Below are 15,897 nucleotides of genomic sequence, written 5' to 3'. Positions count from 1 at the left end.
GTTTCCGCGGGCGCAGTGCGGCGCGCATGACGTCGTAAAATCAGTTGTGTCAGTATTACCAGAATATTTACATGAACCACACGATAGATCAAAATTGGCATAAAATGGGAGCATAATATCCCGAATGGAGAATAGTTTTAAATGTTATTAAGACAGTCTTGTCTTGCGTAAAACTATCTCATCTGCATATGCGGCTGTTGAATTTATTTTTTTGAGTAAATTAGGCATATTAATAAAAAATCTCTTAAAATATGTTAAGTTATTTTGCTGATACTACGCTATGAATTTAATGTAATTCTGACTTTTTAAAAATATTTACAAATAACAACAGATCATCATACACGTCTCTTGACCTTTGGTAAAATAATGCCGTATGTGCACATCCGACATATATACTTACTATTTACAAAAACAATGGATTTAATAAGACAGAGTTAAGCGCATAGAATTACCTAAGCAGGTAATATTTACATAAATATTCACGCAAAATTTCGGGGGCATTGCTTTAAACACTAAAAAGTTATCCTCAAAAATTCACTCGCGATCTCTCCTGAAAAGTGAACATTTTGCAGATGTGCCGTTATTTGACCAATGGTACGAAATAATCTATTAGCATTACTTAAATCCCAATCATTAGATTATTCATGTCTTTTCAAACTCTCAATTTCTAAAAGGGGCACTGACATTTTTATTTTGAGCAGTAGTCAATCTTTGAAGCGTTGAAATATAAAATGAAAATGTCACATTTCATTGAGAGGTTGGCAACCTCTCGCCTACCTCCGCCACAATTAAACTAATATCCCACAGACGATTTCTACGAAACCTCTGGAATTCATTTAATACCAGAATTATATCTTCCAAAAAAGTGTATATATTTAACAATTTAAAAAGGTATGATCTCCGACGCATTTCGTGATCGCTTTCCAAGTTACTCATACACTAATGAAATATCTTCCAGGATCTCCAAGAGCTCATGGATAACTCTAAGAACGGCGTCATATACTTCAGCATGGGTTCCGTGGTGAAGGGTTCCGCATTCCCCGAGCAAACCAGGAAGGATCTCATCAGGATCCTTGGAGCGTTGCCCTGCACTGTTCTCTGGAAGTTCGAGGAACCGATCCAGGGGCTGCCGAAGAACGTCCATATTAGAGCTTGGATGCCGCAGCCTGCTATATTAGGTAGGTAGATTGGGTCAGGTCACCCAAATATTGGTACTATTTAGAGATGGACCGAATATTCGGTAAATATTCAGTATTCGGCAAATTCGGTAAGTTTTTCAATGTTTGTATTCGGCCGAATATTTCGGTTACATTGCCGAATAAACAAAGTAAATAAATAGCGTAGTTGTTTCGTAATTCATCGCATAATGACATCCTATTTCAGCATTCTAAGGAACTACCAAAGTTTAAGGGAGTTAAAAATGCGTTAAAATATAAAATACAATAATTTTGTAAAAAAAAGGTAAAGGTAATAATGTTTCTCAAGAAACAAAAAAATTATAGGAACACTAGCTCATGACCCCCCCCTGGAGCCTAAGTTGGCCATACAAATAGACCACGTGACCCCCCCCCCCCCATGGGCACGAACCTGGAACCTGCACCGTACCTTTTTCTGTACGGTTTTTGAGGTACTTAGGTACATTTTTAGGGTTCCGTAGTCAACTAGGAACCCTTATAGTTTCGCCATGTCTGTCTGTCCGTCCGTCCGTCCGTCCGTCCGTCCGTCCGTCCGTCCGTCCGTCCGTCCGCGGATAATCTCAGTAACCGTAAGCACTAGAAAGCTGAAATTTGGTACCAATATGTACGCCATCAAAGTGCAAAAATAAAAAATGGAAAAACATGTTTTATTAGGGTACCCCCCCTACATGTAAAGTGGAGACTGATATTTTTTTTTCATTCCAACCCCAACGTGTGATATATTGTTAGATAGGTTTTTAAAAATGAATAAGGGTTTACTAAGATCATTTTTTGATAATATTAATATTTTCGGAAATAATCGCTCCTAAAGGAAAAAAAGTGCGTCCCCCCCCTCTAACTTTTGAACCATATGTTTAAAAAATATGAAAAAAATCACAAAAGTAGAACTTTATAAAGACTTTCTAGGAAAATTGTTTTGAACTTGATAGGTTCAGTAGTTTTTGAGAAAAATACGGAAAACTACGGAACCCTACACTGAGCGTGGCCCGACACGCTCTTGGCCGGTTTTTTTTCTTAGACTTTACCTCTCTATTCGGAGTTACATATGTCTTTGGTAAAACTTTTTAAATTCTCTTTGATGACGCAAAACCGTTTTTTCCCGAAAAGATCGAACACCTCCCCAATATGTGCCATTTCTGTTCCAGCGCACCCAAACCTCAAGCTCTTCATAACCCACGGAGGCCTCCTCAGCACGTTAGAAGCCATCCAAGCTGGTGTTCCTCTCCTGGCTGTGCCTGTCTTCGGCGACCAGCCAGGGAACGCCGTGAGGGCTGAACGCGCTGGGTACGCGCTCGCTGTACCCTTCGCTCCTGACATGGGGGACAAACTGAAGGTCGCACTTGACAAGATGCTTTCTGACAATAGGTAAGCACAGCATTATAGTTTACTAGCTTTTTCCGCGGCTTCGCTCGCGTTAGAAAGAGACAAAAAGTAGCCTATGTCACTCTCCATCCCTTCAACTATCTCCACTTAAAAAATCACGACAATTCATCGCTCCGTTTTGCCGTGAAAGACGGACAAACAAACAGACACACACATTCCCATTTATAATATTAGTATCCATACTAATAACGGCAAAATGGAGCGACGAATTGTCGTGATTTTTTAAGTGGAGATAGTTGAAGGGGTGGAGAGTGACATAGGCTACTTTTTGTTTCTTTCTCACGCGAGCGAAGCCACGGGCAAAAGCTAGTGGATCTATAAGTGTCCAGCTTTTGACAGGCCACTATTTTCTACAGAAACTTTTTTAGGGTTCCGTAGTCAACTAGGAACCCTTATAGTTTCGCCATGTCTGTCTGTCCGTCCGTCCGTCCGTCCGTCCGCGGATAATCTCAGTAACCGTAAGCACTAGAAAGCTGAAATTTGGTACCAATATGTATATCAATCACGCCAACAAAGTGCAAAAATAAAAAATGGAAAATAATGTTTTATTAGGGTACCCCCCCTACATGTAAAGTGGGGGCTGATTTTTTTTTTCATTCCAACCCCAACGTGTGATATATTGTTGGATAGGTATTTAAAAATGAATAAGGGTTTACTAAGATCGTTTTTTGGTAATATTAATGTTTTCGGAAATAATCGCTCCTAAAGGAAAAAAAAGTGCGTCCCCCCCCCTCTAACTTTTGAACCATATGTTTAAAAAATATGAAAAAAATCACAAAAGTAGAACTTTATAAAGACTTTCTAGGAAAATTATTTTGAACTTGATAGGTTCAGTAGTTTTTGAGAAAAATACGGAAAACTACGGAACCCTACACTGAGCGTGGCCCGACACGCTCTTGGCCGGTTTTTTCCCTTTGAGTTGTCTGATTTTGACGAGCTCAATTTTTTGGGTTTGAAGATGTATTTTTGACAATTTTTTAGGGTTCCGTAGTCAACTAGGAACCCTTATAGTTTCGCCATGTCTGTCTGTCTGTCCGTCCGTCCGCGTAATCTCAGTGACCGTTAGCACTAGAAAGCTGACATTTGGTACCAATATGACAAAGTGGTAAAATAAAATGTTTTGTTAGGGGGGTACCCCCCCCCCTACATGTAAAGTGGGGACAGATTTTTGTTTTCATTCCAACCCTAACGTGTGATATATTGTTGGATAATATTTAAAAATGAATAAGGGTTTACTAAAATCGTTTTTTGATAACATTAATATTTTCGGAAATAATCGCTGCTAAAGGAAAAGTGTCCCCCCCCCCCCTCTAACTTTTGAACCGTATGTTTAAAAAATATGAACAAAAATCACAAAAGTAGAACTTTATAAAGACTTTCTAGGAAAATTGTTTTCAACTTGATAGGTTTAGTAGTTTTTGAGAAAAATATGGAAAACTACGGAACCCTACACTGAGCGTGGCCCGACACGCTCTTGGCCGGTTTTTATAAAGTACGATTTATATTGATTGCAGATACTATAACAAGGCTAAAGAGCTGTCTCGGCTGTTCAACAACCGGCCGCTGCCTCCATCCAAGCTCATCGCGCATTACGTGGAGCTGGCCATTGAGACCAAAGGTAATTTCGATCACCTCCTTAATTCCTATACAAAATGTACTGAGGAGACGTTTTTTAAGTTACATTCGGGTGGCGCGGCGCTGACGTTCGTTCCGCGTCTTACGACATGCGTCGCCTGTATGTGGATGGTCCCTTAAACACTCCCACTCGTTTCGAACTTGCTGATGTTTTTCGCACTTGTATCGTAATGTAGGTACTATATTAATATATAATGTTGTTTCCCCAGGCGCCCTGCATCTCCGCTCTCCGACATACCACTACGCGTGGTATGAACGCTACATGCTCGACCAACTCGCCGTCGTCATGGCAACGATATACGTCGCCGTGAAGTTGGTCAAATATGGCGTCAACAAGGTTTTAGGAAAGTCTAAAAAGGAGAAGGTTAAGAAGAATTAAGTGATATTTTTCGCTATTATTTTATAGACGGAATCTTGACACTTAAAAGTCGGCAAGTTTAAATAAATATTATATGTGAGTGTGCACGGAAAAACGTCCCACTTTGTCGATTGCTCTAAAGCCGCTTTGTCAGTTTATTCATAATATCTGGGCGACCGAGCTTCGCTCGGTTCTGTTTCGTATCCTTGACCTGTGTCGCCATCTAGTTCAAAAATGAATAGTACCTACATCGAGCGAAAGAATTCTCAGCCTTAACAACACAACTACTCCACACGAGATGGCGCGCATTTCGCCACAAAAACTCAAATAGTGTATTTTTCTATTCGTTTCAGCCTTGACCTGTGTCGCCATCTAGTGTTTGCAATAAATAGTACATACATTACATCGACCGAAAGAATTCTGTCTTAACAGTACAACTACTGCACACGAGATGGCGCGCGAAGAAAAACGCATGAAAACTCGAAAATTCGCGTTTTCCGGGATTTAAGGATAAGTTAGATCGATTTTTCACCCCCGAAAACCACCACATAATAAATTTCAGCGAAATCGTTAGAGCGGTTTCCGAGATCGTCGGTATATATAAATAAATAAATAAATATACAAGTAAATCTCGCCTTAATGGTAACCGACAAAGTGGGACGTTTTACTAAACACACTCACATAGGACGTTCTTACACAGATTGAATGAGTCCCACGGTAAGCTCAAGAGGGCTTGTGGGTACTCAGACAACGATATAATTATAATAATATATAAATACCTATATACATAGAAAACATCCATGACTCAGGAACAAATATCTGTGCTCATCACTGAGTCTGCGCCAGACCGGTCGTCAACGCGATTATACCATTTTTAGGGTTCCGTAGTCAACTAGGAACCCTTATAGTTTCGCCATGTCTGTCTGTCCGTCCGTCCGTCCGTCCGCGGATAATCTCAGTAACCGTAAGCACTAGAAAGCTGAAATTTGGTACCAATATGTATATCAATTACGCCAACAAAGTGCAAAAATAAAAAATGAAAAAACATGTTTTATTAGGGTACCCCCCCTACATGTAAAGTGGGGGCTGATATTTTTTTTCATTCCAACCCCAACGTGTGATATATTGTTGGATAGGTATTTAAAAATGAATAAGGGTTTACTAAGATCGTTTTTTGATAATATTAATATTTTCGGAAATAATCGCTCCTAAAGGAAAAAAAAGTGCGTCCCGCTCCCTCTAACTTTTGAACCATATGTTTAAAAAATATGAAAAAAATCACAAAAGTAGAACTTTATAAAGACTTTCTAGGAAAATTGTTTTGAACTTGATAGGTTCAGTAGTTTTTGAGAAAAATACGGAAAACTACGGAACCCTACACTGAGCGTGGCCCGACACGCTCTTGGCCGGTTTTTTCGTGCCAAGATTTGGTTGACCGTTATATTTTTCACAATTATTTTACTATATAGTATATTCAGTAATTTCTTTATATATGATGGAATCCTAACATAGGTAGGTAATGTTTAAATGTAGATGAGAGATGACAAATAGGCTAGTTTCCTATACTTCAAATAGAATATTTTCTGCAGTGCACGAAATAAAGCACCACATAATTAGAAGAAAACTATGAACAGTAGTTATGTTTAAAAAAAAAACATTAATTTCTATTTAATGTCAAAAAGAAAGATATAATAGTTATTTGTTATACAAGGGGGCAAAGTTGTATTTTAACGCCGAGTGTGGAATTGAAAAACGAGCAAGTGAATGGGTTCTATAGTTGAACCACGAGCGACGCGAGTGGTTCGAGAATAGAATCCTAAACTTGCGAGTTTTTTAACACACGAGAAGTAAAATACATTTGCACCCGAGTGTAACACAAAACTTTTCCCCTCACTATAGCGAGGAAACTACAACGCAAAAAATGGGTTTTTCACTGCATAGTTCCACAGGTGGTAAATGATCTTTATTACTAGATTTACCTACTTTTATCAATTTTGAAGCAGTTAATTTGACTTTATTACAAATTACTTTACCCACTAGTGGATAAAATGCGTTTTTACCCGCTGGTATTAAAGGACAAAACATGTGTTTCCGAGCTAGTGAGGGGAAAAGTAAATGAATTGACCGTGACGTCACTGCTCTGACAGTTCTTAAAAAGAAGCTGATTTGACTAGTAGGAAACTAGCCTATCCTTTTTGGAAGACAAAATAATTATTGAAATATTTTTATATTAGATAGAATTATATTGCATTTTATACATTTAAAAGATTTAAATGAATCTCTTAAATAAATGTGCAATTCCCGTTAAGTTTGTACATTTGGATCACGTCTCCGATTTGGCTAAAAATTGGTAGGCTGATAGAGTCCGTGATGCTGAGCAAGATCCACTAGGTTTCCCAAAATGTCCTATGTAGTTTGTATGAAACCTTCCTTTTTTGATACCAGATTTCTATACATTTTCGGTAACAAAAAAGGAAAGTTTCATACAATCAACCTAGGACATTTTGGGAAACCTAGTGGATCTTGCTCAGCATCATGGACTCTATCAGCCTACCAATTATTATCCAAATCGGAGACGTGATCCAAAAGTACAAACTAAACGGGAATTGCTGAAATAACTCCTGTAAGATATAAAACTTACTGTGATAATACGACATAATAGTGCCTCAAAATATTGATAATAAAGTAAATCATCAATCAGAGTTTTTGTTTTATTTGCGAACACGACAAGTACTTTATTGGAACTGAAAACGTATTAAATATACATATAATTTAACCACAAAATTACAATTTTTAAAAAACCCCCGATATAGTACTCAATACTCAATCATTTATTGCACATAATGGTTACACAGTTGGCATATAATATTTATACAGATCGCATTATGTACCCTGTTGGGCGCAGCAAGATATAGTAGACCGATATTCATGAAACATGGGAACACTCCCGACTAACTCAGCTTTCAGACAAAAAAAAACTAAATCAAAATCGGTTCATCCGTTCGGGGGCTACGATGCCACAGACAGACAGACCTGTCAAACTTATATAACACCCCGTCGTTTTTGGCTGGGTTAAAAATGTTTTTTTTTTATTTAGTATGTTTTTAATGAAGCCTACGGCTGTGATTGCAAATATTATTTCAAGGAATATATATTATCTTCTATTGCATAATTTTATTATATATATATTTTAAAAAATTACTATCTAGATCCAAAAGGTGATATTATGATAATACTTTGTACATAATAAAATAAAATAATTAATTTATACCATTTATTTTGTATTATTTATCTTCATAATTTAATAATCCGATTAGCTTAAAAATTAAATATGTTAACTAAAAGTAAAAACATGTATAGTATTTAAAAATAACGGAGCTTTTCTGATACTCAAGATAATTAACAAATAAAATGAGCACTTTATAAATAGTATATACAAATATATCTACAAGAGGTTGACATCGAGTTATCTATCAGTTGACGCCTTAGCCCACCAAAAGCGTGTAAGCGATGACCTATCAGCGATATTGTCGCCGAGCGATAAACTATAACCCCCTTATTCATAAACGTACACTAAAGTTATCAAGCCGATAAAGTTCCTTTGTCCCTTTCTATCACACCGATACGTCGGAAAGGGACAAACGAATTTTATCGGCTTGATAACTTTAGAGTACGTTTATGAATAAGGGGGTAAATCGCTCGCTATCTTTTATTTACACGGGCTCATGGCTTACTGTTGGTGGGACCAGTGCCTTAGGGACTATCCACACACAGGCGACGCATGTCTTAAGACGCGGAACGGAGGTCAGCGCCACGCCCGAGTGTAATTTATAAAACGACGACGACGTTTTTTAAATTACACTCGGGCGGCGTGGCGCTGACCTCCGTTCCGCGTCTTAAGAGGGCTTTCATGTGAAAAATAGTGAAATCGCAACCGAACGCTTAATCATACCGTGTGTGGTATCAAATAAAAGGGCTTTGCGAGTAGTTTACAAATATATAACGTATTACAAACGGGACTTAATCGCGTATTTACTATGTTTTAAACACTAACCTCCGACGTTTCAAGGACGGCATTGTCCCGTGGTCTCGGAGCAGTCTGCCCGTCCCGTTTGCAATTTTTAAATATGTGTAAAAATCGTGAAAGTTTAAATCAGTGTTATATAACGTATTATAGGACTTTTTCTACTTGGTCTAACAAAATATGAGAAGATGTCCAAAAGTGGTATTAATTGTGACGGTGAAGGCAAGGCAAGGCTCGTTTTCAAAAAATTGCCAAAAATATATAATAGAAATTTATATTTTATAATCACTAAGGCATAAGAGCAATTTTAGTAAACGTTGATGATCAATATTTATGATAATAATTTCGATGTGATGTAGATTTTCAATGTAATTCTCACTTAATTTTAGGTAATTTCTGAAAAAATTGAATTCGTCTTAGTCTTGTTTACTCTTTTTAAAAACCTTATAATAAAAATGTATTCTGAGAAGATTGTAGTACAGGATATACGAATTATAAATTTACCAATTTCAGTATTCAAAATTGTCCAAATTTTACAAATAAGATCGACTAATTCAGCACTATACGCGGCTTTTCCTAAACGTGAATCAGAGAAAATTTCATAAATAATTGAGTTTTCAAAAATCCCGTCTGATAAGGATCAAGATAATAAGATGCTCTAATTGAAACTTGAATTAAATATATCTATTAGATAATGGAAAGTGTAGTATTTCACCGACTAAAACTATCAATTTTACATTATTTTGACGTTTTTCTTGAAAGCACCCTTAAGACATGCGTCGCCTGTGTGGGTTGCCGCTTAGGCGGTCAATATATTCTTAATTATTCAAACTCTCCATATCCAACCCCTGATGCTGCTTCTTAACATGATTCCTCAAACTGACATTCTGAGTGAACGTCGCATCGCATATCCCACATCTATACTTATTATCACTGTGACTCTTCATATGCAACCTCAAAGCCCTCAGCCTAGGGTACGACTTCCCACAATACTCACATCTGAAATTCCTTTCTCCTGTATGCGTAGTCATATGTTCCTTCAACTGACAAGGCAAGTAAAACATTCGATCACAAATATCACATTTATGCTTAGAAACCTTAAGATGAGCTCTCCTGTTATGCTCTCTCCAAGATTTCCTATTATCATAAGACCGGTCGCAGTGGTCACAAGCGAACTGTCTCTTCTCTCCGTGCACTTCAATTCTATGTCGACACCTCAGAGCATATGTAAAGAACACCGCTTCGCATTTCCCACATTGGTATGTAGCTTCATTCTTGTGTACTGTCGCTACATGTAAATACCTCCCATTTTTAGATTTAAATTCCTTCCCGCACTCTTTACAAGTATATTTAATTCCCGGTTTCCTACTATGTCTTTTTAAATGCTCAGCTAATCTTCTCTCTTGGAAGTAATGCGCTCCGCAAATATCACAGATACAACTACCATAATGTATCGCCATGTGACTTTTCAACGCATGGAAATATCCAAAGGTCTCACTGCACACAACACAAGTCAAATGGTTATCCGTTAACTTAAATTGTAACACTTCGTTTTGTATTTTAAACAAATGCTTCCCATGTGTAGTTGCTAAATGATTTTTAAAAGTATCTAAATCTTGGATTTTCTCTTCGCAAAGTCTGCAGTCGATTCTTAATATGTCTATTTGGGGCATTTTTTTGTTTATTCTAAACAAATCTTTATAAGTTTTCGGATCATGTGTTAGTGTATGTTCTCTAAGTAGTGTAGGGTCTAGGAAGAGTTCTCTGCAGTATACGCAATGGTAGTCAGAGTAGGAGCTCTCGAAGGGGCAGACGTAGGAATTTTCTATGATGGTGGCTCGGTTGTGGAATTCCTTGTCTTCTTGGTCTATGCAAGGTTGGCGCGGTTTTTTTGGTGGGGGCGCTGAAAATAATTGTAAAATTAGTTGTACTATATGCAAATGCATGCATACATTGCAAATATACAGGTTTTTTTTTGTATTTTGATATGGGAAACGTTTTCTTGGTCCCATACAAGCTTTTGATCATTGATAGGAATGGGATTGGCGTCAAAAAAAAGTTTGAAAAATGACCTTTTTCTCGCACCTTGTATATTTTTCCAAAAACTGTAAACGCCAATTTTCATTAATTAAAAATCGAAGGAAGGTCTTCTAATATAATTTTTGAGTGGCAACACGGGATCTGGTAGCTGCCTTTACTGACCTGCTATCAAAATACACCCTGTATAATTAAAATAGCAAAAATGTTGAGGTCTGTGAACGAAAAAGACGACGAAATTAAAAAATCGAGTAGTTGAAAATTGCCCTCCAGTCGTAATTGTCCCGCTGTACCTTACTTGTTTTTTTTTTCTTAGTCTATGTTAAATATGAGTGTGTATATTTATTTTCAGTACAGATGGTGTTTTTTTTACGCACTAGTGCGAGAAGTGGTTCATTATATGGCAGGTCGAAACTTCGGAGGTCCATCTGTACTGAAAAACGTCGTTCGATACACGTGCGAAAAGGGAATTCGTAACTCGTGTCGATTTAAAACACTCCCTTCGGTCGTGTTTTAATTTATCGCCACTCGTTTCGAACTTCCTCTTTTTCGCACTTGTATCGAAATGTACTATTTCAGTACAGATGGTGCTTTTTGCCACTAGTGCGCAAAGTGGTTCATTTCTGGACAGATCGAAACTTCAAGAGGACCATCTGTACTGAAAAACGTCGTAATGTACTATTATATCAATTACTAACTTTTGCCTTTTTTAAATTCGAAAAAAAAAAAATAAGATGTGTAATTACAGTGCATAGACTGCCATCTCTCGACACAAGCTTAAAACTTTTTCCCCTCTCTAGCTCGGAAACACGTGTTTTGTCCTTCAATACCAGCGGGTAAAAACGCATTTTATCCACTAGTGGGTAAAGTAATTTGACCTTGAATAAAGTCAAATTAACTGCTTTAAAATTGATAAAAGCAGGTGAATCTAGTAATAAAGATGATTTACCACCTGTGGAACTACTGGAAGCAGTGATAAACGCATTTTTTGCGTTGTAGTTTCCTCGCTATAATGAGGGGAAAAGTTTTGTGTTACACTCGGGTGCAAATGTATTTTACTTCTCGTGTGTTAAAAATACAACTTTGCCCCCTTGTATAACAAATAACTATTTCAGTACAGATGGTTCTTTTTGCCACTAGTGCGCAAAGTGGTTCATTTCTGGTCAGGTCGAAACTTCAAGAGGACCATCTGTACTGAAAAACGTCATAATGTACTATTATATCAATTACTAACTTTTGCCTTTTTTAAATTCGAAAAAAAAAGTGTAATTACAGTGCATAGACTGCCATCTCTCGACACAAGCTTACAACTTTTAAACCTCAGTTTTGACAATTTGGCCCATATTCTTAGCAGCAGCAGATAACACGTATCGGTTAAAGTGTCAAATATTAATATTAGCGCCATCTAGCCGAGCGTCCCCCAAAGGTGTAACGCCATCTTGGCCACCGTGCCTTTTTCTATATGCTTCTGAGGTACGTTTTTTTCTTCGACTGTAGCTTTCTATACCGAGTTTTACATATATTATGTCTTTGGTATTATGAACTACATACCGTAAGCACTCTTAGCGTCCTTCTCCAACATACTGCGCAGTTTGTTACCGAGCGAGCGAACCCGCCTCTCCACCTCTCGCTCGCTCTCTTTCTTCCTCTTTCTCTCTTCTTTACGGGGCTGCATTTCTTTCTTGACCTCTACACTCGATACTGAAACAAGTTTGAGTAAAATTGTAATAAATATAGATAATTTTCAACAATACAATACAATATATACAAATTCACTTTATTCCACAACCTCAGAAATGCACATAGGAACACACATATTACAATAAATTATATTACAGAGGTGAACAACACGCGGCCTTATCGCTAAACAGCGATTTCATCCAGGCAACTTTACAAATACGTTTTACAAAAAGATATATATGACGGAGACAGACCGGATATTGGCAAGGATAGTCAATTGTACTGGTAGAGAATGCCTTATGGCATTAAGTTCGCCTATTGTACATTGTGTTTCTTTGTTCAATAAAGATTAAATAAATAAATAAATAATTGTAGCGCAGCGCGCGAAGAGTTGCAGCTGGACAGCTGACGTCACAACCAACCAGTTGTCCACCCAACGAGTTGTCCCCACTTCGTGCGCTAGGACGGAGCCGGGATACCTGAGACCCAGCACTCTCTGGCGGACCACGCTAGAGACAAGAAGTCTTAGAGTTACCTCGGAACTGTCCACGCTATAATTGTTCTAAACCAAGTTGTCTACCTATCAGTTATTGTAAAATTGAAAGTGTGTAAAATAAATCGTTGATTACTATCGTCTCAATCCTCGATGACCCAGCAACGCCCTGATGTCTGAAAATGGTGCCCATCCTGACCTATCCTAATATATAGCTCGTTCTCTACGCTCCGCCTCCAGGCCCGTTTCTCGAAAGGTACAAGCCTTGTATCACAAGTGTGTTTCCATGACAACCCATACGATTTGACAGTTCGCGCACTTGTAATACAAGGCTTGTACCTTTCGAGAAACGGGCCCCTGGTGTGTACTGGCGCTGTTGGTAGCTCCTCTTCGAAGGGTATGACCAATCCATCTCCATTTCCGCTGAGCCACTTCCTGTGCAATCGGAGATTGTCGGCATGCATACATACATACATACAACATACATTCAATCACGCCTGTATCCCATAAAGGGGTAGGCAGAGCACATGAAACTACTAAAGCTTCAGGGCCACTCTTGGCATATAAGGGGTTAAAAGAAAACGAAACTGTGACATTGCAGTGACAGGTTGTCGGCATACACTCCACAAATCCTCATTTCTTATATAGTCTTCGGCCAGAAGATACGTAGGATCGTTACTGTTACTACAATGATTCATGCATGCTGCCTATATAAAAAAAAAAATGTTTTTTTTTTTGCTTTGGCTTTTACTCCCTGCCAATTGCACAGGGTTGCAATTGCAAAAAAATTGGTTGTCTGTAAAATCGGTTTACGGACGGTAGTTTGACGTAACAACGTCAAACATTACCGTAGTATAGATTAAAGGATGAGATTTTCAAATGCAAGAATTACTTACCTACCTCTATATTGCCGCAATTGTATTAAACACATGAAAATCACAATAACATTTCTTTTATGCTAGGCTGATCGAGTGGAAGGGAGATAGATGCAGCACGAACCGAAATGAGCCGATCGCTCGAGCCGATCATGCCTCTCTCTCGTTCGTGCCGCGCTCTCGCTTGCGGAACGAGACAATGACGTCTTCTTTTTCGTGCATGCAGCCCGTAGTAACGAGTTATTAGACATTGTCACGTCAAAAAACATGGTATATATGACCTTCACTCACAGTGATCATCGCCGCCATCAGCATCGTGATCATCATTAGTCTCCGAGTCCATGAAGTTGTTGTCCTGCGGGTAGTCTATCCGTTCCACCTCCACCTTCACGTCTCGAGGGTTCAGCTCTATCTCCACCAGCGTGTCTGGTGAAAGAAAAAAAAGATTGTGAAAGCAGAAAAAAAATTAATGTATTTACACTATATTTAAAATGGCATTTATTTACAGCAGGACCTCTTTAAAGGACCATCCACACTCAAGAGATGCGTCTCCGCCGACGCGGAACGGACGTCAGCACCACGCCGCCTGAATGTATTTCAAAAAAGTCTCCTCAGTACAGCGGCGAGGCGCGGCGACGCGTCGCCTGGGGCGCGCCAAGCGACGTCCCTTGCGCGTCCTTCCTATACAAAATGTACTGAGGAGACGTTTTTTAAATTACATTAAGGCGGCGTGGTGCTGACGTCCGTTCCGCATGGGCGGACACGCGTCTCTTGAGTGTGGACGATCCCTAATCCAAACCCCGAAAATTGTTATACAGTATAGACCTTCCTTTGGCAGACTTGTTACTCTTGTTAGAATATTTAATGCCTAAACAACATAATCTATCTACATAAATATTGCAGTTAGTTGAAATTAACCCCAATATTATTTGGTATTTCATGAATATAATAAATATACACCCTGTTTTTATTGAATTCCGTTAATTTTAAGGGAAGGTTCTTTAGGTTAAATACAATTAATTTCTCTAAGAAACTAGCTACTAACTCTTACGGTTACCAAGTTATTCAAAAAATAAAAATAATTACTGAACATGTGTGTGACAGCCTTTACCACTGCCTAATGTTATTTGTTTTGACATGTGCCGTCAATCACTTGACACTAACTTGAATGTTATCCTTAAGGGTCTCTCACACTGATTAATTCATTTATTATGTATGAAAATGATGAAATTTAACTAAAAGTGTTATACAGGGTGGTTCCTGATAATGAACATAGCGTGTCAATTTTAACAGAAAACAAAAAAAAACATGGTATATAATGTCATGTGTATGTAAAACAATTTATCCCTCTGGTGCCCATACAAGAACAAATTGAAATAAGGACCACTAATGCCTTTAATCGGTCGGTTTTTACCACTGGGTTGATGCACATGTATGGAGGCCTGCAGCAACCGGTCTTCACACAGCAGCACTTGTTTGCGGAAGTCACAGGCGTCACGCAGCCGGGTGACACATGTCGCACATATGAGCCGCTCGGACTCCACCGTACCGTCTAAGTGGGACAGCTGAAATGATGTGATAAAAATTAAAGCTACATGTAGAATAGCTTACACATACTTTCAGCTTTCCGTGAAAGTGTCTTCAACTCTTCACACTAACGAGCGATTTCTCATGCATAAAATGCTCGGTAATATTCATATTAGATTAGAAATAGTAATGTTAATTTGTTCATTATAATGTTAATTCAATAGAAGAAGCACGTCCAATGGGTTAGGAATAAATCAGCATATCTTAGTTACTAGTTATTGAAGCATATGCGAACAGTTAAAAACAGTAGTTAGGTCTTTTTCTACAACATACCATCAATCCAAAACAGTCCATAAACATATCAGCGTACATTTCTTTTTGGCCCTGAAAGTCGTACTCCACATTTAACAAGCGGCATTTTTTGATGGAGCCACAGCAGCGGCAGAGGCCTGGGTCAAATACCGGCCCCTTACGCTTCGGAACACTCATATTTTTCGAGATTTAGATGAATTATTTAGAAAGAAATTTTCGCCAACCCAACTTGGATATTTGTTCGACACATTCGTTTGACACTTTTGCATGTTTGTTTTTTTTTCGTTCAGAAATAAATTACACCTTTTGTCTCTTACATATTTTATATAAAATACTATTATAGACAATTAATTATAGTAATTTTTAATGATATATCA

At 38.2% G+C, this 15,897-nt stretch overlaps 2 protein-coding genes across 2 annotated transcripts in view; one reads left to right on the top strand and one right to left on the bottom strand.

The window, feature by feature from the left end:
- LOC125239911 (UDP-glucosyltransferase 2-like) overlaps positions 1 to 4,770 on the top strand; it is a 36,488-nt gene extending 31,718 nt beyond the window's left edge. The window contains exons 7-10 of the mRNA XM_048147681.1: positions 959 to 1,178; positions 2,342 to 2,561; positions 4,094 to 4,197; positions 4,424 to 4,770. Coding sequence (XP_048003638.1) covers positions 959 to 1,178; positions 2,342 to 2,561; positions 4,094 to 4,197; positions 4,424 to 4,593 — 714 coding nt within the window. The 3' untranslated portion in view covers positions 4,594 to 4,770. The remainder of the gene's footprint in view (positions 1 to 958; positions 1,179 to 2,341; positions 2,562 to 4,093; positions 4,198 to 4,423) is intronic.
- Positions 4,771 to 9,120: 4,350 nt separating this feature from the next.
- On the bottom strand, positions 9,121 to 15,752 carry LOC125239934 (zinc finger protein draculin-like). The gene is made up of 5 exons (XM_048147710.1): positions 15,542 to 15,752; positions 15,096 to 15,246; positions 13,973 to 14,107; positions 12,185 to 12,334; positions 9,121 to 10,499 (listed from the first exon to the last, which is right to left on the bottom strand). Exons 1-5 carry the CDS (start codon positions 15,695 to 15,697, stop codon positions 9,415 to 9,417), a joined length of 1,677 nt encoding a protein of 558 aa, XP_048003667.1. The 5' UTR covers positions 15,698 to 15,752; the 3' UTR covers positions 9,121 to 9,414.
- Positions 15,753 to 15,897: the final 145 nt, after the last annotated feature.

The sequence above is a fragment of the Leguminivora glycinivorella genome, chromosome 26 (assembly GCF_023078275.1).
Source record: "Leguminivora glycinivorella isolate SPB_JAAS2020 chromosome 26, LegGlyc_1.1, whole genome shotgun sequence".
Taxonomy (NCBI): domain Eukaryota; kingdom Metazoa; phylum Arthropoda; class Insecta; order Lepidoptera; family Tortricidae; genus Leguminivora; species Leguminivora glycinivorella.
Note: the sequence above shows the minus strand (reverse complement) of the source record. Positions and strands in the feature narration are given on the sequence as shown.

Bases quoted from the DNA above. Each gene is read 5' to 3' on its own strand.
- LOC125239934 (XM_048147710.1), bottom strand. From the start codon at position 15,697: ATGAGTGTTCCGAAGCGTAAGGGGCCGGTATTTGACCCAGGCCTCTGC. The intron at 14,108-15,095 runs GTAAAAACCGAC...TTCTTTCACCAG, and splicing joins ACATGTGCATCAACCCAGTG to ACACGCTGGTGGAGATAGAG. The intron at 10,500-12,184 runs GTATGTAGTTCA...AATTATTTTCAG, and splicing joins GGACGCTAAGAGTGCTTACG to CGCCCCCACCAAAAAAACCG.